Genomic DNA, 25,360 nt, shown 5'->3' with positions numbered 1-25,360 from the left:
TAATTTCTATAAAAAATGGGTTCTAGTCTAGTAATTAGAATATTTGAAAAGATTAGACTTATGACTTTGTATGTAGGGTTTAAGTTTGGGGTTTAGGGTATTATATTTAGGGTGTAGATTTAAGATTTAGTGTCTGAGGTTTAAATTTAAAATTTGAGATTAGATTTTAAATATGATTAAACTATAGATTTTGTATTTAAGTTTTAAATTTAAATTATATTATGAAAAGATTTAAGTTTTAAAATGAATGTTTAGGGTTTAGGGTTTGATTTGTTTAAAAAAAATTACAAAATAAAATAAACAAAACTTTTTATACAAAATTTGTATACAAAATTACAAAACACAAATAAACAAAACTTTCTTCGTATAATCAATTACAATTCCCTTTATATAAAAACCAAACTAATATAACAGAAAACTTTAGACTCATAATTATATTTTCATTAAATTTATAAAACATACAAAATCAGTACACGAAACACATGAACTCCATTAGAGAACATGTAACCATCAAATCTAGTCATAAACAAAATCAAAGAACAAGTTAAACTAACTTTAATACTAGTAAAAACAAGACACAAAGACAAAGTAGGAACACAAGCTCAAATCTCAGAGACAAACATATACACCCAATAGCTTCTCCATTAAAAATATTCACGAGCTCCTCTGCATCGAGTACTGCATCTCACTCCATCCTGGACCTGTCTCAATGCCGATGCATCTCCGACTCCACAACTGCATCTCCAACTCGTCGCTGCAACCAGAAGACACATGTAACACATTTGTTCAAGCTATAACCAGAAACACACAGTGACGAAGATTGTCATGACTCCTAAGGTTATTAGTAACTGGAGATGTAAAGTAAGGATTTCTCACAAACAACAGATTGTTATATGAAATTATGATATAGGATGTACAATTTGACATAATGGAATAGAAAGGGAGACAAACCTAAAGGCAACCTTAGCATAATTCTGAACCCATGACTGAAACTAAAAACTCCATAGAAGAGAATGATTCACAAGAGAATGGGAGTGAAGCGTATACTTGCCAACACTTTAACGAGCTCATCCTCTGCTAGAGTTGATCTTGAAATACTGAAAATGTAATTCAAAAAGATATGTCACAGAGAAGTGATTCCATGCGCAAGATGAATTTTGATGTCTAACAAGTTGAGAAAACATTATGTATCTAACAACAGTAACAGAGGAAATATCAGAGAAAATATTTGTCAACAGCAACTTCATCGACTCGGACTATCAGAGTCACGTTTGTATGTATAAGAGGAAGTTACAGTTTTCTAAAGAGAATTCACATCAATCAAATCACATACCTTGTCACTAATCCTGATGAAATACAGCAACATATTAAGCTCCTCATTGCTCGTGGAAGGCTTTCTCTGCGGAGATTTCATCCACGTTCAATGCACCATCGAACCTTTGAGAAGCAGTCAAGGAAGAGATAACCTGAAACAAAATCACATCACTATAATCAAAATCAAATGTGGGTTAATGATAATGATATGACGAGAGAAGTAATGATAATCAAAATTACAGATGAATCTTTTTCTTAGAGGAAGAAGAGTTTTTACTCCTTTTTCTCCCCGAAGACTTCCTTCAAACCGCGCAGGCAGAGTAAGGCTCAGTAACCTCCTTGTCACCAACACCTAAAGCATAACACAGTTCTTAAAACATGAGCTAAGGAACATGACGATGACACCCAACCCAACTAGTTCTTCCACAATAGCATTTTACGTGACAAAGAAAGTACGAATCTAAAGATGCTTCCTTTCAATTCCTTAAAAGCAACTCATGTATCAAAGAGTCCAAATACACAAAAACATAGACTTGAGCGCAAATTCAATTAAACTCAAAGTAGATATCCTAGAACTAAATTCAAGCAAACCCATTGTAAGTGAAATCAATTACTCTCACCAGAGGGAGGCCGAGGCGGCGCGGAGGCAAGAAAACCTAGATCGGCGGACATACGGCTCTAACACTCGTGGAATAAAACGGACCGGGAAGCATCTGGTTTATTGACATCATCGGGTTGCCAGACCGGCGGACGTACGGCGAGTTACGAGACTAACGGACTTGGAAACGCTTCCCATTCCGGCAACAACCTTTGAGAGCTATTGACATCTTGGGTTTTCTCCTTTAGCGAGGTTTGAACTACTAGTCTCCTGAGAGAAGAAGTGAGACCCAGTTTCTCAAATTTGACGGAGGAAGAAGAAGAAGATGGATGTCGGGGAGTTCTGTCGATGGATGGAGAATGGGAAAAAAGGACTTAGCAAAAAAAAAAAAAAATTTCCCAGAAACCAAAAGTTTTTGTGTCAAGACCAAAATTTCGGCAAGTGTCGGCGCTTCCAAGTGTTGCCGAAAAGAAAAATTGGTTATACAATGGATTTTTGATTTCCGGCTTAATGAAAATTCCGTGCAGCCTAGCCTTGATTTAATGCTATGGTAAAGTTGGCATTAGGGGTGTTCAATCCGAATATCGGTTCGGTTTAGGTTCGGTTTTTTTCGGTTTTCGGTATTTCGGTTAGTAAAATATAACTACCATTCTAAATCCATAGTTACTTCGGTTCGGTTCGGTTTGGTTTATATACCGTCGGTTTTTGGTTTATTCGGTTTTATACCAAAAAAACATAATTATTTAGTTTGAGATCATATTATATGAATTTTAGAGTCATATTGTCAACACAATCATTTATTAAAAATATATTACATGTTCAAATAAATGAACAAAAAAGTAAAAATACTTCTACCATCAAATAAAATAATCAAATCTATAACTAAAATCAAAGCTTGAAATTTTGAAAATAAAAATATGAAACAAAACATAAACATGAAAGAAAAGTTTTTCCACTCTTCCATATTTAGTGTTCATTAAAGTCATGTTTTTTCAATTGAACACAAAACTCAGTTTGTTTACAGATAAAAAAAAAGTTGTGAAATTTTTTCATTAATTATTGTCCATCAAATTTATAATCTTCATATTAATTTAGTGAAAACTAAAATAAAGGAAAAAGATCAAAAGAAGACTTAGAAAATAAGATGTCTGAATTGCGATGTATTGTTATTTAATTATTGTTCAAGTGCTTTACAAATTAAGGTTCTTTATTACTATAAAATTATGGTAATAGTTATTAACACAAATTTAACTTATATAACAAATAGATTTTCATGTATTGTTATAAAATAGATACATATTTACATGTTTCTACTTTTAATCGGTTTTGTTCGGTTTATTCGGTTTAATCGGTTATATACCAAATCATATTCAAATCCTACGATTTTTATAAAATTATATCCATTCGGTTTATATAGTATATACCAAAACCAAACCATATTGTCTATTTCGGTTCGGTTCGGTTCGGTACGGTTCGGTTTTACCAAATTGAACAGCCCCAGTTGGCATCTAAAATTGTCATTTTTAGTAGCAGTTCGTGAATTTGTGCTATCATGAACTGCTATCAATATTCATATTTTTTCTAGTGAGTACAATATAAGATAGGCATGAATTTGAACTTTGGTTGAAGAAATCTCCTTGGTGTCTCAATAATCTCACGTGTGACTCCATGAAATAGAGGTACATTGAGGTTGTCCAATCGCATGCATTAACACCTTTGAATCACTGATAAAAGGTACTGTCTATATTCTAAAAATGAATCTACCAATCAACCTGATAAAACTTGCAATATAATAGCTATTAGAATTGAAGTAATTGTAACTAAGCATGCCATGGAATATAGCCATTAGTGCAAGTAAATCTGGTCAGGAATGGATCTTCATAAGACGGCTCAGATGATGCAGTTAGGCGTAGATCTTCGTAAGGCATGTAGTATTGTCGGTCGTCGATTGTCTATGTAATATTTTTCATAAATATAATGTCATAATAAATCAGCGTTAAAATTTTTTTTGAAGTAATTGTAACTAAGCATGCCATGGAATATAGCTTAAAAACCTCACTTATATATAATCAAGATATATTGATGAGTTTTTATTGGGTCAATATTGATGAGTATCATCTGTTACAACTATTTATCAGCAATTACTTAAATAACACTAAACTAAACACTATCTATAATGGATTTGGATACTCTTTTTTTTCTCGTTTTCATGTTCTTTATGGTTTTAGTACCTTCGGGTCTTTAGTTCAATCGCCAAGCTTAAGTTGTCTCTACTCCGGATTTCAAGTTTCCACTGTTTATGCTAAGTTTCCCTCTTATGAGTTTTGGTTTTCTCTTCTCCAACTAAAGATTATGGGCTTTTATCTAAACTAAAAACTCTAATGGGTAATCATTGGGCCTATGATTTTAATATAATGAAAGCATTTGGATTGGGTAGCTTGGTCGAGTTCGTTATAGGTAGCTTGGTCGAGTTCGTTATAGGTAGCTTGGTCGAGTTCGTTAGAGCATCATTATTCTACATCTCCTAAATAGATCTCTTAATTTTATTCTAAATAACAAAATATTATTATTTTAGTTGATTATGTTTAAGTAATTAAATTTAAATGTAAATAAAATGTCTAAGCTACGCATACCTTGAGAGGTGGAAGAAGTGGGTTAGAGACGTTTACTATCGTAGCAAAATAAGAACCTTTTCCACTTCTCTTTCTTACTTTTTTATGTTTTTGATTTTTCTTTAATTACAATTACCCTAACAATCTACTTAAGAGCCCAACGATAAAGATGTTCTTACAGCAAGTCCATCGGAGTCTCTTCCTCAACTTTTTAAGCCAAACTGGAAAATAAATAAATGAAAAAGAAATTAAAAGAAAAGAGCCGGTGCTAAATATAGGTTTTGTAGAACTGGTAAGAGCCCTTACGTGTCACTCTCCCACTGAACCTCACATTTATGACTCTCTCTCTCTCTCTCTCTCTCTCTCTTTCGACGTTGTCGAAATCAGTTTGGATTCCTCCTCCAATGTCGATCTATCCATCTTCTCTCTCGATTCTCTCTTGAGATCACTCCATCTTCGATTGTAAAAGACCAAAGGCAAATCCAATCGACATCACTCCATGTTCTCTGTCTGGATTCAAAGACGGTTCTGTATTCTTTCATCGAAGAGCTTCACCGAAGATGGATTCAAGGAGGAAGCAGATGATCTTATCAAGTCTCTGTATTGTGAGTTTCTGATCCTCCAAAAGAGAATCTTAAATCTTTAAAGATTAGTTTTTTGGTTCTTGTCGCTTATGCGGTTTTGATCTCAGGTCTTTTGAAATTAGACGAAGGAGTTGGAGTTCGTATAGTGAATTGCTCAAGCTTAGTGGATCAGTCGAAGCTTGTTTCTGGGACCATAGTTACTCTTCAGAGAACAACGTTTACTATAATCAGAATCCTCCCTCCTAAGGTTTCAACTCTCTGTCTTTATCATGAACTCTATGTCTCTGTTTTGATGTGTGTAGACAGACTCTCTTTTTAATATACCACACAAACTCTGAATGAAAGTGTATATATGTTACTGACAGTGACACTTATGACCAGGCAAGAAGCTTACCAACGGATAAGCTGCGGATAACCTATATATCAGTCAATGTGGCTGTTTATTTGGCTCAGGTTCATGTTTGATTCTTACTGTTTTCCATTTTTTTTTATTTTCATTGATACAAAGAATCTCTTTGAACCGTTCTCACTTTTTGTAGAAATTTGTGGTGAATCGAAAGACTTAAGTCTCATATTGTAATTGATGTCTCTATCAGGTTGTTATATGGGTATTCATCTGGGTAAATGATAACAGCACTGTGGAGTTAGTTGGAAAGATATTTATGTCAGGTAGTTTTTTTTTTGTCTGATCAAGCAAGTTTGCTAAGCCCGTTACTGAAGTTTTGATTACTCTGTATTGACTTTTTTTTTATTTGTATTATGTACTTCTTCTTCTAGTTGTGTCTTTCATCGCTGCGTTAGGCTTCTTGCTGTACGGAGGAAGGTAGTGTTTTTGTTCATCTCTGCTGCTTATCTCGTAAATTAAAGTGTCCTAAAGTTTTTCAATGGCATTTCTTATGTGTTCCCTTCCCTTGCATGCTTTGTAGATTGTTTATTATGCTAATAAGGTTCCCTATTGAGTCAAAAGGAAGAAGGAAGAAGCTCCATGAGGTAGTCACTGTGCTTGTGCTTCTTTGTCTTAGTTTCACAGAACTTTGTAACAGAAAAGTTATTCAATTGCAGGTTGGATCTGTGACAGCCATATGCTTCACCTGCTTCCCCATAAGATGCATTGTGGTAAGCTCTGAGATATAACCCAAAAAAATGAAATATTCATCTTCAGTTAATGTCCTAATCATTGTTCGGTTTTATCAGGTGGGTGTATCAGCTTTTGACAGGGATTTCAACTCTCTCTCTTTATCATGAACTCTATTCTTAAAGCAGAACGGGAGTCACAGGTTTGTCTCTGACTTCTAAATTTGCTCAGCCACTTGTATATATGTGAATATTCTCATGAGTTGAATGCTTTTTATTTTTGTTTTTGCATTCTTCCAGATGTAAAACTTATATTAAATCATTCTACTGAAAAAAAAAAGAAAATTTTAAGAACCCCTATGGGGTTTTCCCATTGGAGGAAGAAAAAATTATTTCTACAAACCAAAGTTCTAAACTTGCCAAATCACCTTATTTATTCTTAATTTAATCATTAGACTCCATTATAGGTTCTAATGGATGGAGGTGGTCTTAGACCCTTAAAAACATACAACAGCTCTCTAACCGAAATAAAAACAGAGAGAAGTGGAGACGTAGTATTCATCTTCTCAGTTGAGCTCGCTTGTTCAGAGGTGATAGAAAAGCAGCTCTGTGGCCCAAATCGGATCGTCTAAGTGTATGTGCCATATTGGTACATGATGAACATGAGTAAGAAAAAGTGATTAGAAGATTGATTGTATATAACTTGTGATTCTTTGTAATCTCCACCATAGTAGTTTTCTGGCGAAAGAGCTAGTGCAGTTGAGAGCACTGTGTCTTCCTTGAGTATTTAGATTCAACCATAAACAAACCAAGAGAATACGAACTGGAATCGCAACATATATTTATGTTTTTAACCGAGGATAAAGCTTTTGTTTGGGGTTCTCTCTCTTCAAGTTCTCGATTTCAGATTTTTTAAGTTGAATGTTTATGATGTTATAAACTATTTGATCGTTGGGTTTTTTTTTGTTTGTCTATATAGAATGTCTAGCTAGATCGCTCTATTCTGGGATGTACTCGAGTTTCGTAACTTCTTTGATAAGACTCATCTTTTATAGAAGATGTCATACTTGTTTCTTGAATTATCGCCAAAATGTCTGAAACCCGTCTCGTTTGCTCAAGTTGGGAGGGAAAGCAATTTAGAGGTCATATAAAAGATTTGAGTTGATGATAATCATCAACAGGAGTCTCTTTAGAAGGTTAGAACTGATCTTTGTTTCTTCTTATGGTTTAATTATGTCTTTGTTCTTCATTGTACCTGTTTCTTCTGTTAATAAAAATTCATAGACGAAAAACACTATTTACTGCACGATAGTTTACTAAACGAAAAGGATCGGTCAAATCAAAATAGAAGCAAGCAGGTGGTTGAACAAGCAGGAGCCTTTTCAAAATTAGATATAATGATAAGATGAGTTGTGACATTGGGCTCATACAAACTTGGCACACAATCTTGAAAAATAACCGAGAGATCAAGTTCGATGGTCAAACAAAGAGGTCCCATTTTCCACAGCCAGAAAAAAGTTTTTTTTTTTTTTTTGATAAACGAGAGTGTCCGGTGGACCAAGACCCAACCAACTAAATTTTTTTGGGGTATGTTTATCGGTGCCTGTGAAACTTGATTGCTCGCAATGGGAATTTGCTAGATGCACATAAAGATATAGCATCAAAAGCACATCTGCAAATAGACAAGACTAAATTGAGATGAAAAGGGAAAACAACCAACGGAGAGCACAATGACATAAAAATATGACCAACTTTTCGATCATTTAGAGAGGTGGACAAAACATTGTTATAAAAAGCGGGATTGTTGCTGTTAACTTATAGTTTTTTTTAATAAATTAATGAACCAGGTATCATTTTACCTACTAATATTTCATCGTTTTGTATGATCAATTTTTACTCTTCCCGTATAAGGTATATCCATAACACAACGTTACTATTGTTTGACTGGTTTCAGAATCACGATATCGAACACGCAAGAACACAAGTTGTATAACTCAGAATAAGAACTCTTCTTATTAATTCTCTCTTAAGAAAACTACTCAAAACCTTAAGCTCTCAATCACAAATCTCTCACACATTATATCATCTCATGATATCTCTATTTATATTAATAAGTAATCCTAATCTCTTTAGTACTTATAGATATAGATAACTCCTAAATCTATTTTAACTCTTATCTTCATAACTCGGTTAGGATTAGAATTACTTCTTGCTCAAGCTTCTCTCAAGCTTACTTCAACACTCTCCCTCCTAAGCTTGAAATCTCTCTTGTCTACATCATGGACACCAATCAACTCGCGCATCGCTTTGTATTTGATCCGTGCTAGAGCCTTTGTCAAGATGTCGGCTTTCTGCTCATTGCCGGGTACATGCTCGACCTCCATAAGACTTTTCTCAACACACTCCCTTATAAAATCAAACCTGGTGTGAATGTGTTTGCTCCGACCATGAAACACCGGGTTTCTTGTAAGACCTATTGCAGATCGATTATCTATCCGAATGACCGTCTTTTCTGCAGGAACACCAATGACCTCATATAGTAAATCTTGAAGCCAAATAGCTTGCCTTGCTGCTTCAGTACCTGCCATAAACTCAGCCTCGCACGATGACAGAGCCACTGTATCTTGTTTCTGAGAACACCAAGTTATTGGACTGTTTCCGAAGTAAAATATGACCTGTTGTGCTTCTTCCATCATCAGGATCTACATTTTGGCTACTGTCACTATAGCCTATTAACTTTGACGCATTCTGTCTTGTCTTCTCGAATGTCAAGCCGTATGAAGTAGTTCCCTTTAGATACCTTAAACACTGTTTCTTTGCATTCCCATGTGACTCCTTTGGACACTGCATGTAACGGCTCAACACACCTACACAGTAAGAAAGATCAGGTCGGGTGTGTAAGAGATATCTGAAGCAACCGATGATCTTTCTGTATCCTGTAGCATCAATGTCCCTTTCTCTCTCTGACTTCTCTAACTTCAGACCAGAGTCCATTGGTATCTCAACGGGGTTACAATCCTTCATACCAGCTTCCTCTAATATCTTCAACGCATATCACTTCTGATTTAAGGTAATGCCTCCTTCATGCTGTGTTACTTCGATTCCAAGGTAATAGGTGAGTAATCCGAGATCACTCATCTCAAACTTCGTTGCCATCTCCTTCTTGAATGCGTTTATACTCCTCATACTAGCTCCCGTCACAAAGAGATCGTCTACATATACCGCAATAACGAGAAGACCTTCACTAGTCTCTTTTCTGTAGATGGATGGTTCCTTTAAACATCTTGTCAACTCAAATCCCAACAAGAATTTGTTTAACTTGTCATTCCACGCTCTAGGTGCTTTCTTCAAACCGTACAAGGATTTCTTCAACTTATAAACCTTTTCTTCACTTCCTTTAACCTCAAAGCCTTCTGGCTGCGTTACATAGACGGTTTCCTTCAGCTCACCATGAAGAAACACTGTTTTAACATCCAGGTGTTGTATTTCCCAGCCATTAGTTGCAGCAAGATTAATGATGAAGCGTATTGTCTCTATACGGGCTACAGACGCGAAAACTTCCTCATAGTCTATCCCATAACGTTGAACGTATCCCTTTGCAACAAGACGAGACTTGTATTTGTTGATACTTCCATCAGAGTTCCTCTTGATTTTGAAAATCCACTTCAATCCTATTGGTTTGGCTCTTGGAGGAAGATCAACAAGACTCCAAGATTCAAGACGTGTGATAGAATCAATCTCGTCCTCACATGCTCGCACCCACTCTTTGAACTTCTTGGCCTCTTCGAACGACCGCGGTTCATCATTCAAAACCATAAGTAGTATCTCTCCTTCCTCTTCAGCGAATAGTACATAATCTTCTTGGTATTTTGGAGCCGAAGTGATTCTCTGAGATCGTCTCAGAGTGGTTTGCGACTCCTCTTGATCTTCCTCGCTTTTAGTCTCGTCTTCCTCTCCTAACAACTCCTATGTTTCCTCTGTTTTAGTCTGAAGCTCATCAGACTTTGCCTCGTGTATCCCATGATTCCCGAACTCTCCAACCATTATCTCAAAACTTCCAGTGTTACCTTGATTCTCCTTTCTTGTGATCAAGTTCCACCCTTTTCATTCGTCAAAAACGACATCTCGACTCACCACCACTTTCTGTGTTTTAGGATCAAACATTCTGTAGGCTTTTGAGCCTGGTTCTGTCCCGAGATGAACCAACAAACGTGACCTATCATCCAGCTTCTTCAGTAGTTTCCCATCAACCTTTGCATACCCTATGCAACCAAAGATCTTGAGATGACTGATATTTGGTTTCCTCCCGTGATACACTTCATATGGTGTGCGATCTTTAACCACTCTTGTAGCTATCCTATTAATGAGATAGGTAGAGTGCCTTGTCGCCTCTCCCCACAAGTAGTTTGGGATGGACATATGCTTCATTATGCTCCTTGTCATTTCTATCAAGGTTCTATTTCGCCTTTCGACAACGCCATTTTGCTGTGGACTGTATGGGGCTGTAAGATGTCTCTTGATGCCTGCCTCATCGTAGAAAGAGTTAAACTCATATGAAAAAAACTCTCCTCCTCGATCTGTTCTAAACGTTTGTATACGTGTTATTGTCTCTTGCTCTACCAATTTCTTGAAGTTTCTGAATTTTTTGAATGCATCGGTTTTGTTTTTGAGTAGAGCTGTCCACATATATCTTGAGTGATCATCTATTAGCCGAAGATGTACTTGTTCCCTGCTAGTGTGGTTGGAGTTATAGCCCCACAGAGATCACCATGAATGAGTTCAAGTACCTTTGAAGCTCGATATGATGTTGCATTTGGGAACGTTTGTCTTGCTTGCTTTCCAAGTAAACAAGAGCCACAGATCTTCTTCTCGACATCAATATGTGGAATTCCTGCAACCAGATCGCGCTGTATCATTGAATTCATTGTCTCCATGTTTATATGACCGAGTCTCGCATGCCATCTACTTGATTCACTCGTTGCGGTGGAGAGATAACACATTGTCTCCTTTAAGCCCATTTGTACCTTATATAGCCTGTTCTTTGATCTGACTTCCTTAGCGATCAATTTGCCATCTCGATCACACATTATTCGATGTTCTCCTCTCATTCTTACATCGCACCCGGACTCAGTGGCTTGCCCTAAGCTGATGATGTTGCTCTTTAATTCGGGAATGAAATACACATCTGTTATATTTCTTGGTTCTCCATTCCTATCAGTGAATTCTATTGTTCCTTTTCCTTTGATGTCGATGCGCGAGTCATCACCGAACCGTACTTTTCCTGTAATGGAGTCATCAATCACAGAAAATATCTCCTATATCCACTCATATGGTTGCTTGCTCCATTATCGAGATACCAAGTACTTTCTTCTTCATTGTTTACTTCGTAGTTGCTTGGAACGATTTTCCCTCGTTTAAGAAAACAACCTCATGCATCATAAGTTCATTAGCTTCTTGTGTCTCTTTGTTCTCATCCTCTTGAGTTTCTTGCAGCTTAAGCAACCTGTCTGGACAGTCAGCCACAAAGTGTCCGATCTTGTCGCAGCGATAACATGTTATCTGAGAAGCATCTCTTACTTCATTGTATCTATTCTCATTGTATCTTCCACGGCCCCGACCTCTGTAGGGAGCCCGTCCTCCACGTCCTCTACCTCGATACTTGTTGTTGTAATTGTTGAAGCTTCGGGAAGTCTGGGATTCACTATTAGCAAACATCAACTTGCTTTGATCTTCCTCTGTTTCTTCTTCTTCGGCCACACGCTCCTCATAAGCCTCTAAGCGACCTATAATGTCCTCAAAACTCGTGGTCTTAAGGTCAATAACTTGTTCCAGCGCAGCTACTATGTGAATGTACTTCTTTTGCCGAAGACTTCAAGAATTTCTTGACAAGTTTTGGTTCCTCTATCTCTTCTCCAAGAGCTGCAGATTTGGAGGAAATTTCAGAGAGCTTCCCGGTAAAATCATCACTTGTCTCAGTCTCTTTCATCTTAAGGCGATCAAACTCAGCCATCAGGGTTTGTAGCCTAGCCTCTTTCACACGTTATGCTCCCATATGCCTTGTTTTGATTGCCTCCCAAACCTTCTTTGCTGTATCTAGCTCTCCGACTTGAAGTATAACCGCCTCAGGTATGGATTGAAACAACAACGCCATCGCCATGTTACCTTCTCATCATCGACCGTCTCGGTCTCTATTATCTCCCATACTTTGTGAACTTTCAACAAGATCTTCATTCTCATGGCCCATACGGTATAGTTTGTTGAATTCAATATAGGACACTTGATTGAAGATCCACCTTCCTTCAGTTTTGTTGATGACACGACCAGATCCCCCATCGTAAGCTCTGATACCAATTATTGTTTGACTGGTTTCAGAATCACGGTATCGAACACACAAGAACACAAGTTGTATAACTCAGAATAAGAACTCTTATTATTAATTCTGTCTTAAGAAAACTACTCAAAACCTTAAGCTCAATCACAAATCTCTCACACATTATATCATCTCATGATATCTCTATTTATATTAATAAGTAATCCTAATCTCTTTAGTACTTATAGATATAGCTAACTCCTAAATCTATTTAACTCTTATCTTCATAACTCGGTTAAGATTAAGATTACTTCTCGCTCAAGCTTCTCTCAAGCTTACTTCAACACAACCAATGATCTTTTTCTCCAAAACTGACAAAACATAAATCAAAATTTGAAAACTGTTATAAGATAAACTTTGAAATGATCCTCCACTCCTTTACCAACTCAAGCACTATGATCATCTACTCACCAAGCACTATGATCATCTACTCACCAAGCACTATGATCACCCACTCATTTACCAAATCAAGCACCATCTTTGTTATTTTATGTATTGTTGCTCACTATAAATACCATCACTCATCTCACTCTTTTGTACACCAAAAACAAGAAGAAGAGTTTATAAACAAAGAATCATTACATCTCATCTCTATTCTCCTTCTTCATAGTAAATATTCTCTCTTGCATATTTATCATATATCTTCTTTCTGCGGGGAAAATATTTCGCCCTTATCTAAATTTTTCGATACTATAAATTATAAGTTATTTCATAACAAAAACAAAATTTTGTAGAATTCAAACACACAAAAGGAACAATAAGTGTGTGCAAAATATATTACATCAAAATGTTTTCTAAAAGATGAATTATACACGAATCTTCTAATGTAGATTTTTTTTTCTTTTTCTTTTTTTTTGCTAAGCAAATTCTTTTTTAGTAAACAAAATTTTGTAGAATTCAACCACACAAAAGGAACAATAATTCTGTGCAAAATATATTACATCAAAATGTTTTCTAAAAGATGAATTATACACGAATCTTCTAATGTAGACTTCTTTTTTTTTTTTTTTTTTGCTAAGCGACTTTTTTTAGTAAACAAAATTTTGTAGAATTCAACCACACAAAAGGAACAATAATTGTGTGCAAAATATATTACGTCGAAATGTTTTCTTAAAGATGAATAATACACGAATTTTCAAATGTCGACTCTTTTTTATTTCTAAGCGACATCTTTTTTCTTTTGAGAAAGATCCAATGTAGACTTTCTTATTTGTAACACTGATAAACTCGAGATAAATAAAAAATATATGTGAAAATCCATATTTTAAACTAAATAGGTAAACTATTCTTATTTCGTAGTGTTATAAACTTATGAGTAACATTTTAGGCGATTATCCAAGCACTAAATCGGAATATGTAGTGCTTATTTGTTAAACAATATTCAATAAAAATGTTTAAATTAAAATCCTAGCTATGACTCGTAGGCTATACAACAATAAACAATATATGTCTAAGTTAAGTACTTAAAATTATATAATGTTCATTGCAGTACATAGTATATACGTAGTTAAGTACTTAAGTTTGCAGGCAGTGATCTATGTCTAACTAGTTCAAAAACAAATGTAAGGTATAAACTGTAACTACACATTTGACATTTCTAGCTCAAGCCCAGACTAAAAAATGGTAAGGCCCAAAAGATATACCCTCCTCCCCCTCTTGGAGACGAGTTACGATTCTACGAGATTATGCGGTGGGCTAAGATCTACGGCTATGATGACAAGTCAAAGAATCGGACGGTTGATAAGCTATCTATCACTTAAAATGATTTCCCGAAAATACCCTTCTCCCCTTCCAACATTCATATACAAATACGAAACTCGTCCTTCTTTGATCTTCCATCCCTTTTTTATTGCAGCAATACAAAACCAAATCGAAAACAAAGAGTCTGATGAAAATTACACTATATTAAGTTTATATATTCTATTTGTGTGTTTTATACAATCTTAAACATGAAAAAGTATTAATGTTATACACAATTAAAGATTAACATGTTTTATAACATAGTAAACCATCTAAAAATTCCGCCCCGCATAATTTCCGATTAATCCCCGATTTTCTCTTTAGGCGTTAGGCCCAACCCGACCGACCGATTAGGGCCTAGGGCTTTCCCTAACAGGGGTTTTTTCTAGTGAAAGAGGAGACTATATGGCGAGGACGGGACGTGAGAGACCCAAGACTCTTCACAATTTCACCCTCCCGGATTTGAAGTGGGGGTTTCAGCGAAGTCTCAGGTGCATGAAGCTCCAATCTAACGGCGGCTCAGTGGAGACGGAACGGTGGAGATCAGAGGAAGGGATCGAAGAGTATGGAGAGAAGATCATCTGGGATCTTAGAACAGAGGCGGAGAAGATGAAGGCATCAATCTTCAGGGAACGGATTGTAGATTTCGAAGATGAAGATAAGAAGGAGAGGGAGAGGGAGGCTTCTCCGCCGGGAGTAGCGGCGGAGGTGAAGCCGTGGAATTTACGGAAGAGAAGAGCAGCTTGCAAGGCTCCGGTTGCAGAATCTGTAAACTGCGACGAAGACGCGAAGTTCATGTCGACGCTGTCGAAGAAAGAGATGGAAGATGATTACATGACGATGATGGGTCACCGACCACCTCGACGGCCCAAGAAACGTCTCAGAACCCTTCAGAAACAGATCGATGTAACTCCAAATACCCAATCTTTTTTCTTCTTAACAGATTCAGTTTTTCAAATTCTGAATTTGCTTCTTCTTCTCGTTTCAATTACAGTTGTTGCATCCAGCTTTTTATTTTACTCAAATTACTGAAGATATCTACCAAGTTCCAGATGCTGCAGAGTACAGAAAGGTATCATCTGTGATTTTTTACAGTCCCCAGATTTGATTCTTCTTGCAAGTAATCAAAACTATGTTTGCTAATTTATGCTTTTACTAATTTTGTAGAGGTGATGATGATGATGGATGATAAGTTCCAGTTTAAGTTTCACAGCCCTATTTTGCTGACTTGTGGAATCTATTGAAGTTTTGGAGTTTCACAACTTTGTCTCTTTAGCTATTCTTTTGTTAGTTTAGTTTGGTTTATTCGTGTTACAAAATGGATGAAATAACATGTAAGTAGGTTCTCATGTATTTAGAACAATATACTCTTTCTTTCAATATATCATCAAACTGAACAGCCAATAGCAATCAATAAAAAGGATGAACACTTTCACCAAGTCTTGCCTTTTGTGACGACTGTTCAAGCTCCTTAGCTTTAGGCTGTTGTTTGTGTGTGTATGCGTTCATGATTCTGTTTTTTGGGTGCATTCTATCCTATATGTAACGTCTTTTCCGAAGCGTGTACGGTCATTATTAATTCAAGGAACTATACGAAAAAGTGGACTTATTGTTCCGTGTGGAGAGCTTTTTCTTCTTTCTTTCCCGCGTTTGATTGTTTCCTTGGAGGCTGACTCGCTCTCTACCGGTTTACTCTCTAGTTCAATTCAAACTTTACAACTTGTAAGAAGTTAAGTATTTGGTAGTTTCTCAACTATTTAGAAAATAGAAAAATAAAAAAAATAGAAAGGAGAGTAGTCTCTTTTTTTCTTTTGTAACACTGAAAGGAGAGTAGTCTCATTTGAGAGATTTTGTTGCATTATAAGAGAACTTTTTATCCTTTGGTACTTTTTCAATACTTGTAATTTTAATATTAAAATATATTGATGAAAAAGTTCTTAAGCAATGCTGATGTTCTTAGCATTAGTGAGCTTTGTGGTTGGTTCCTAGAGCAGTTTCAACATCCCACACGATAGGCGACTGGGTTCTGTCTAGTGGTTGAGTTTTACACTTGGTCGATTAGTTGGACGAATTCGCCTTTTGCCGTCATCAAAGGCGGCCCTGTAGCTTCGGTTTGTTTTGGTCCGTTTGATGGCCATGGAATGTGATAGGTTTTGCTGGTGACTACGGGTATAGTACTAGAAGCGCCTTTGGGTGATGAAATCGTTGGTACATGGACTGAATTCAAATCACTAGGAAACTAATGGTTCATTTTGGAATAGAATCGGGATTAGACTTATCTTGTCTAGTATAACTATTTTCATTGTATCCGATGGCGGATATAGAAAATAGTTTGACTGGGAGCAAATAAAATTAATTGATATATATATATATATATATATTTAATATTATTACATAAATATATTTATATTTTAAAGAAAAACTGTAAAATAAAATTAAAGTCATACAACTAATATATTTTTTTATAAGAATCATGAAATGAATCACTAACAAAATAAAATGAAATAGAAAATAATGGAATAAATTGTTAAAAGAAAATATAAAAATTGAGTTTGAATGACAAAAAAATAATGAACAAAAGAATTGAAGGAAAGACAACCTAGGGAAAAAAAAGAGGAAGTAGTACCGCTGGAGAAAAAGAACTAGAAAAAGAAAATACAATAAAACAATAAAGCACGATAGTGTGGGTGATGGGCAGGAGGAGTTTCGAACGGTGAACGAGTGGGTGCAACTTAAAGGTTTTAACCGTCTGAGCTGTTGAACCCATGCACCCTTCTTAGGCACTGTAGATCCACCCCTGATTGTATCTTAGCATCATGCCGCTCGCAGTGCGGATTAGTTTTTTTGTTTGGTGTTTAACGGTTTGAGCTGCAGATTTCTCTTCCTGTGGTGGTTATCGCAGTTATATCTTGTCGGTTTGATTGTAATGAGTGTTTCTGTTATGGGTTTGGATCGTTGAGACTTGTTTGTGTGAAGGTTTATGGTGATCTTCTATTAAGGTGTAAAGTGGACGTCTGAGAATGCGTTCAAACGTATCGAAAGTTGTGTGGATTGTGAATTGATTCTGCTTGTCGGGTTGTGAAGCTTTGGTTCTTGGTTGCAGGTAGAGATGGTATAGTTCGGCCGGCCATAGGCGGAAGCGATAAATACGGGTTGAGAAGACATGGTGTCTTGGATTCTACAAGTGGATGGTATCGGACGGCTGATGAGGACATCATCAATATTTCCAGATCATTGCTTATTGCTATTTAGAAGGATTGTTGCATTGGATTTTCGTATGCTTGTGTGTAGTTAGTTTCAGTTTGATGTGTGTTTTACTGTTTACTAGGTTTTCTGGTTTCTCGATGTTGAATTCGTAAATTGCTCCATTGTGGATTTTTTTTTTTTTGTGGCTCAACTACTAATTTCATTCTCCAATTGAGTTCATATTTATAACATGCATATCAGCCTCACAAACAGATTTTAACCAAATTGGCAAGATAGAATACAACTTAGGAACATGATTCTCTAAAGAAAAAGCTTCCTTCGCTACTCTATCAGATGCCTTATTACCTTCTCTAGGGTAGAAAGTCACTCTGAGACCAGGATTTCCAGAGAGAATGTGTTGTATTTCTTGCAAGATCGGCTTCAGCTTTGGCCATGTACTCTCCTTTCCAACGACCATTCTTGCAAGAATTTGTGAATTGGTTTCAAAGATCACCTGCTTATATCCAAGGCTACACAAAGATTGCATTGCCCATTTAATACCTTCTGCTTCCGTTTCTATAGGTGAATTCATTCTCTGGAGATTTTTTGCCCCTGCCCAAAGCATTTGTCCGCTGTTGTTGCGAGCGATCCAGCCAACCCCACTGCGGTGATGGTCCTTTCTCCAGGCACCATCTGTATTACATTTGATCCATTGGGGAGGGGGCGCTTTCCGTTTGGCTCGGGTGTTGCTAATGGGGGGTGATCTGGTCATCGTGTGTTCCTCCTCTTGTCTCCTTTTCCATTCCTCCATGTCCTCAGTTGCTTTTGCGATCGAGCTTGGTGCTGAGTAGTCTATTCCTTTGAAGATGAATTCGTTTCTGTTTTTCCAGATTCTCCAAAGCAACCAAGGCACTAGATCTTCATAGATCTTGAGATGAGGACTGTGATGTTTTAAGTTCAGGACTCGGTAGATATTAGCATACAATGAGTCTGACATCTCACCACTTGGAGGGGCTTGGATAGGAGATACCGCCCAGATCAAGCGAGCATAAGGACAAGTGAATAGGATGTGGTTCACTGTCTCGCTGCCCGTTCCACATCTCCCGCAACTGCCATCTTTAGCAATGTGTCTGTAATGCATATTTGCTGCAGCTGGTAGAGAGTCGCTGATGCATTTCCATAGAAAATGTCTGATTTTTGGGCTAGTTTGCAGCTTCCAGATTTGTTGATAGAGTTCATCCGGACTCGGTTGGTTCACCTTTTTAGCTGCTTGATCTGTATTGATGAAGTTTCTTTGGACCCAGTAGCCTGACTTCACTGTGTAGAAACCTGTGTGTGTGTAGTCCCACGCGTATATATCGTTGCCTGCGCTCCCTTGGGGGTTTATTGCAAGTATTTTCTCTGAGGTTTCTGCAGTAAAAATTGCTTCAACTGCTTCTCTGTTCCATTCCTTTCCCGGGATTGTCATTAGTTCACTAACACACATGTCGGGCTTCACTAACTGCATGTATCTGATGGGGATTATCCTGGTTGAGGTGGGTTTGATTGCAGGGCTGCTTCCAATCCAACGGTCTTCCCACACTTTTGTTGACTCACCATTACCAATTACTCTTCTAGCTCCCTGCCTGGTCAGCTTTTGAGCTGCTAATAAGCTTCTCCATGCGTATGAAGCGCGAGATCCGAGAGGAGCATCTAGCGGGGTGGAGGATCTGAAGTAGCGGCTCTTATATATTCTTCCCAACAGTGAGTTGGGACATGTGATGATCCTCCATAGCTGTTTTCCAAGGAGGGCCACATTAAAGTCCTCAAGGTCTCTGAATCCTAGTCCGCCTTCGCTTTTGGACTTGGTGAGCTCACTCCAGCTTTTCCAGTGCATTTCCCTTGAGTCCTTATTGTTCTTCCACCATAAGTTAGACAGAAGTGACACTACTTGCCTACAGATTGCCTTTGGTAGAAGGAAGCATGCCATAGTGTAAGTGGGTAGAGCAAGGGCGACTGCTTTCAGCAACACCTCTTTCCCTCCTGCGGAGAGAAACTTGTTTTGCCATCCGTCGACCTTATGCTCGATCCTTTCTTTGAGGAAGCTCATGATTGATACCTTGGATCCTCCAAAAGACTCTGGCAGCCCCAAATACATGCCATCTCCTCCAGAGTATTCTATGCCAAGCTTGCGTTTGATGTCTTCTCTGCTCGCTTCGGGAATGTTTTTACTCGACTTCTGATAGTTGATCCTCTGGCCTGAAGCAAGGCTATATTCGTGGAGTATTGATCTAATGCTGTTGAGTTCCTCATCAGTGTTTTTGCAGTAGAACATACTGTCATCGGCATAGAGGAGGTGAGAAACAGAAGGTGCTCCTCTAGCTATCTCAAGTCCTGTGATTTCACCTCTGCGCTCTGCCTGCATTAACCTTTGCACTAGCATTTCTGTACAAATCACGAACAGGTAAGGCGAGAGGGGATCCCCTTGCCTTATACCTCTTGTTGGGCGGATATCACCGTATGGGTTGCCGTTTATCAGCACCTGGTACTCCACTGAGGTTACGCACTCCATTATAAGATTGCACCAGTCTTTAGAAAAACCTAGTGTTCTCATAGCTTTCTCCAGGAAGACCCACTCTACTCTATCAAAAGCTTTGGAGAGGTCCGTCTTGATGGCAATGTGCTCCCTGGAGCATCTGTTGTTGGAGTTTACTGCGTGTAGGAGTTCATGAGCAATCAGTATATTGTCGGATATTAGTCTCTCTTCAACAAAAGCCGCTTGCGTTTCCGTAATGATGCTAGGTATGATCTTTTTTAAACGCTTGCTCAACAGTTTTGATACAACTTTATATGCAACATTACATAGACTTATGGGTCTGAACTCATCAAGACTTTTGGCGCTCAACTTCTTCGGGATGAGGCAAATGTTCGTCTTGTTAATGCCCACCTCAAGCTTCCCCGTAGTGAAGAAGCTTGTGACCATTTCAGTTATCTCCGAACTCATGGTCTCCCAGAACTGTTAGAAGAAGTGGCCAGTCATTCCGTCTGGACCGGGGCATTTATTGGGGTTGATGTCGAAGACCGCTTCTTTGATCTCTTCGATAGTTACCGACATCATTAGCTTGGCGTTCTGAGCTGCTGTCACTATCGAGGGGATCTCTTCCCAAAATGGGAGAGTAATACCCATATCCTCCGAAGAGTGAAGGTTCCGGAAATGGCCCTCTGCTACTCTGCCAAGATCCTCCTCTGCATACCATTCCTTGCCTTCACCGTCAATCAAGCTTAGAATTCGGTTTTGTACTCTACGGTTCTTTGTAACAGCATGGAAGAACTTCGTGTTTTGGTCCCCTGATCAAAGCCAGACCAATCTGCTCTTTTGTTGCCAAAAAGTTTCCTCATTCTGATATTCTTCGTTTAGCTCCGCTCTGAGGCCATGAAGTTCTTCTCTGTCGATGAACTGTTGTCTCGTTGCTGTGTCTATCTTGTGGTGGAGCTCTTGAATTCTAGAGCTCCATTGTGGATTCTAGTTGCTTTTCTTTAGATTTTTTTTCTTTGGGTTTTCGTGTTTGAGGATTTTTTTTTGCTATCTGCCAGTTTTTTTAACAAACTTTGGATTTCACCTTTGAATAAATATTATCCGATGAAAAAGATGCTGATGTTCTCCTTTAACTTTTCGTAGTATTTGTGGCTGCATGTGTTTCAAACCCAACATACAAAACAATTTGAAGTGTTTCTATAATAAAGTTTGAATTTATCTTTTTTTACTCAAAATTTTATTGAAATTTTCAGAATAAAACACATCATGGATTACAAAAGCCGGTAAAATGGTAATATCTCTGGAAGCAATAGCCCAAAAGAGGAAGACAAAAACAATGAGGTAGAATAATACGAGAAATAAACATTAGAGAGCCACATGTACTAAAGCTGGAACTGATGGACTGATCATAACTCGCAGACACTCGTGAGGAACATTAGACCGAAGATAACCAAAGAACCAATGACTTAGGCAAACCCAACCCTGAAAGGTACACCACCAAACCAAAACAAGCGCAACATCGGAACAAGCATGTGTGAGGATAAACTTATCTAAATCAAGAGTTTTTAATTTATTTAATTTTGCGTTTCCGGTGGCGATCATTTATAGAAAACTAGTTTTTTTTATATATATAACTAGGTCGTCGTTATGTACTCGGTGAATGCGGTAATATATTGTAACATTTAACTTAATAACAATTCATAAATTATTATAGAAAATTCCATAAAATTAGATTTATATTACTGTTACACATGAGTTTATATTGATAATTTAATCCAGCTTTATTATAATTTCAAAATACTAAAATAATTTATTTATATAATTTTATTTTTGAAAATAAATTCATATATGATTTAATGTATTTCCTACTTATGTTTGAAATAAAATTGTACTTTTAAGATTAATTATTTTTTAGCTAGCTATTTATATATATATATGTACAAATGATGTTTATAGACGTATTTACATTTTTTTATAAAAGTATCTATTTTTATTTTTAAATAATACACAGTTTTTATGCATATAAATTAGTGATATATTAATGTAAATATGTTTTAATATTAAATTTATATGTATTTATATTAGAATGCAAAGACGATTACTCTATCTACATGATTTTTTTTTTTTTTGTTATAATGAAGATTGTTTGTTCTGTTTGCAATTAGTGATTTCGTTTTCAAGAATATGTCTCACTTCAAAAAATGGCTTAGAAATTGTTTAGTAAGAATTCAGACAAATTCTTGACGACCAATATTCTAACAAATTTTTAATCATAAGCTCGTTAATGTTGTCTGTAAAACATTTTCCACAAATATTTCCAACAAATTCTTCACATATAATTTCTATCAAAAATGTTTTTAACAAATTATCAAGGGAATTTATCAGAATTTGTCCATCGGGAATTTTTTAAAATTAAAAATGAACAAGTAAATGTTTTAAATCTTAAAATAATTTTTCAAAAATATTTACCAAAAAACTAAAATTATTAAAAATAATAAAATGTGTAAATATACAAAGAACACAAATACCTAATCTAACAAAAAAATATATGTACCACACATTATAATCTATATCTATAATCTAAAAAAATTAAATTAACAAATCAAAAACTGATAAATTTTAAACTAATAAAACTATAAAATTATATAAACAATTTATAAAATTTAGAAATTGTATATTATATAAAATATTAAAATGGTATGAAAAAGGAGAAACAACCTTCTGAAATGTGGAATATAGAAATAAATAAAAATTAAATTTCTAAAAATATAAAATTATTTTTAAAACCTTTTTGAACATAAAAATATTTCTTAAATATAAAAAGTTTTATATATTGTGAAAGTTCATAAAAATACTTATAAAACGTTTATATATTGTAATATATATTGTAAAAATATTTATAAAACGTTTATATATATATAAAGGTTTAGTTTTTTTAAAATAACATAATTAATTTAAAATCCAGGTTTAGTTATGAAAAAATATTTTAAATTTTTAACAAAACAAAAAAAAACTACTTAAACTAACAAATCCTAAAACAAGCATCAAAATCTTATGATTAACATCCAAATCCTAAATTACATTCCATTCTAAAATTAACATCTAAATCTTTAAAGGGAGAATTTCATATTTACCACTTTCATTGTACCACTTTTCATCTATACCACCACTAAATGGATATTTTCAAAATTACATTCTTCGTTAAGTGGTAAAAGACTCTTATACCCTTGTTCTCTATATATATAATAAATCATTATTTAAATGAAAAAAAAAAATATAATATTTTTATGTTTTCGAATTATACTTTTTCAAATTCTAACTTTTTTATTTTTATTTTTTAAATTTTTTCTTTCAAATTTCCTTTTTGAAAATCGAAAATTATGTTTGAAACTATTTTTTTATATATTTTAAGTATTTATTTATATATTTATTAGAATCCTAAATTTCACATTCCAAAATCCTACACCACTCCTCTTCTCTAAACCTTAAGTATAAATTAGTCAATCCTAGAGGTATAAGTGTCTTTTACCCTTCATTAAAAGTGAGGGTAAAAGTGGTTTGTGTAAACATGAAAAGTGGTACTATAAATGTGGTATTTGTGAGAATTTCTACATTCTAATCTATAAAACTATAAACTTAAGATAAATCTAATCTAACAATCTAATCTAAATACAAACTTACATGTTAGAAAGATAGTGTAGAGAGCGATTTTGAGTGTGTTCTTTAGGAGAGAGAGAAGACTTGATGTATTTAAAGAGAGAGAGAATCGAAGGGGGAGGAGAAGGGCTTCAGACAAGTTATGTATTAAAAATATGGACCGCATCCATCGGTAATTCGTCGAAAATTTTCCATTTAGGTGGTTGCAAAAAAATTTGACACCTTTTTCTGCATAAAATTTTAGATTACCGACAGATTTCTGATATATTGTCGTAAATCCGTTGAAATTTTTAAGTTTAGGTGGTTTCCAAAAAATATTGATGCTCTCTTGTTTTCGGAAATTTTTTCAGATTTCTGACAGATAGTGACAAAAGGTATATTTCGTTGAAAATCCATAAGGAATTTTATTTTTGATCAACAAGAACCTAAACCCCATTTCATCGGAAATCTGTCAGAAAATCTTGACGGATTTTTGACGAATTCCCGACGAATTCACGACGATTTAGGGGTTAATGTTATCAAATTCAAAAAACAGCTATCAACAATATCCATATGCAGTATACAAATGATTTGACAAGGTTTATGACCATTATACACCTTTAAAATCACTTAAAACAGATTTGAAAATACTACGAACGATTTTCGAACCATTTTTGTAAGTATATCATATGTTAGCTGATATCACTCAAATTACTCTAAGAAGTGATTTACTTTCTCAGTTAAGAGGTCGAGTTGTATCACTTATGGATCGAATTCACAGAGAGCTAAGGCAGACAATACATCTATCTAGTTATGTAGTTAAGCTAGGCAATTAGGTTTAAAGCAGTAAATAGCAAGGGTAAACAAGTAATTGTTCGATTGATTGATTGGGGGGTTTTAAGACATATATGGGAAACGTTAGACTTAGGGTTTCTATTCAAACAATCATGATTGTAGAGATATAGATTACTAAGCATATATGGATATTCTAGAACTCAAACAATAAGAATAGCCGATCAACTTCCGTATATTTAGACTATCTATCGCCGGATCTAAGACCTACCGGATCTAAGACCTCAGCTGTCGCTTGTTGGTCCTGAGAAAGTGTCGATCGATTCCAACAACGGGGTGTCGATCGATACACCTTTCAGCCCGTTGATCGATGCAACTAATGAGTTATCGATCGACGTTCCTTCGAGGGAGCGTTACGCACGGGTTTGACGTGTTCACTAGGTTAAACTGAATCAGCTTTTGCTTGTTTCTAGCAATCCTAGCACAATCTAATCTAATCAGACAGAGAACCTAACTTCCGCTTGCGCCCTACTATCTATAGACAAAGTCCTAGTTAACTACTTTAGAACACATGCATTAAGAACAGTTTAGTTGATTCATATTCCTGACACTTAGCAATTCTATATTTTCGGCTAATCCCTCATGAATATCTGAACCCTAAATCTAACAAGATGAACTACTCAGACATGGTTAAGCAATTCTTAACAATAAGATAAGAAAACTGCATAAAATAGAATAAAGTAGAAAAATTGGAGTTCCAATCACAAATCTCTGAAGGAGTTATTGGATCTTCTCTCCAAACCTAAAACTCAAAGTATTTTGCTGTATGTAAGTAATGAAGCGTGTGTTGCCTAGAACAATAGCATATCATATAAATATTAGGTTAAAACTCGTCAGGGGTAATCTGGTAATTCTTGTGGGACTTGGGCTTTAAGTCGG

General features: G+C 35.9%; 2 protein-coding genes and 1 long non-coding RNA gene across 5 annotated transcripts; 2 read left to right on the top strand and 1 right to left on the bottom strand.

The window, feature by feature from the left end:
- Positions 1 to 419: 419 nt before the first annotated feature.
- LOC106368396 lies at positions 420 to 2,429 on the bottom strand. Of its 2 annotated transcripts, none has more exons than XR_001274039.3 (5): positions 1,935 to 2,429; positions 1,555 to 1,666; positions 1,334 to 1,466; positions 952 to 1,097; positions 420 to 754 (listed from the first exon to the last, which is right to left on the bottom strand). It is a non-coding gene; the product is annotated as an uncharacterized LOC106368396 (long non-coding RNA). The 2 variants fall into 2 exon arrangements; XR_001274040.3 differs by having other exon boundaries at positions 1,592 to 1,666.
- Positions 2,430 to 4,826: 2,397 nt separating this feature from the next.
- Positions 4,827 to 7,070, top strand: LOC106368395 (tobamovirus multiplication protein 1). 2 transcript variants are annotated; one of them, XM_013808347.3, is made up of 9 exons: positions 4,827 to 5,129; positions 5,216 to 5,355; positions 5,490 to 5,561; positions 5,705 to 5,777; positions 5,886 to 5,931; positions 6,035 to 6,098; positions 6,171 to 6,224; positions 6,303 to 6,385; positions 6,650 to 7,070. In XM_013808347.3, the coding sequence occupies exons 1-8, from the start codon at positions 5,024 to 5,026 to the stop codon at positions 6,351 to 6,353; spliced, it is 606 nt and encodes a 201-aa protein (XP_013663801.1). In that variant the 5' UTR covers positions 4,827 to 5,023; the 3' UTR covers positions 6,354 to 6,385; positions 6,650 to 7,070. The 2 variants fall into 2 exon arrangements, with proteins under 2 accessions (XP_013663801.1, XP_013663800.1); XM_013808346.3 differs by lacking the exon at positions 6,650 to 7,070 and having other exon boundaries at positions 6,303 to 6,511.
- Positions 7,071 to 14,383: 7,313 nt separating this feature from the next.
- Positions 14,384 to 15,731, top strand: LOC106365064. The gene is made up of 3 exons (XM_013804519.3): positions 14,384 to 15,198; positions 15,287 to 15,364; positions 15,460 to 15,731. Exons 1-3 carry the CDS (start codon positions 14,698 to 14,700, stop codon positions 15,463 to 15,465), a joined length of 585 nt encoding a protein of 194 aa, XP_013659973.1. The 5' UTR covers positions 14,384 to 14,697; the 3' UTR covers positions 15,466 to 15,731.
- The last annotated feature ends 9,629 nt before the right edge of the window (positions 15,732 to 25,360 follow it).

This window comes from Brassica napus, chromosome C2 (genome assembly GCF_020379485.1).
Source record: "Brassica napus cultivar Da-Ae chromosome C2, Da-Ae, whole genome shotgun sequence".
Taxonomy (NCBI): Eukaryota; Viridiplantae; Streptophyta; class Magnoliopsida; order Brassicales; family Brassicaceae; genus Brassica; species Brassica napus.
This window is presented reverse-complemented; position numbering and strand designations above follow the sequence as displayed.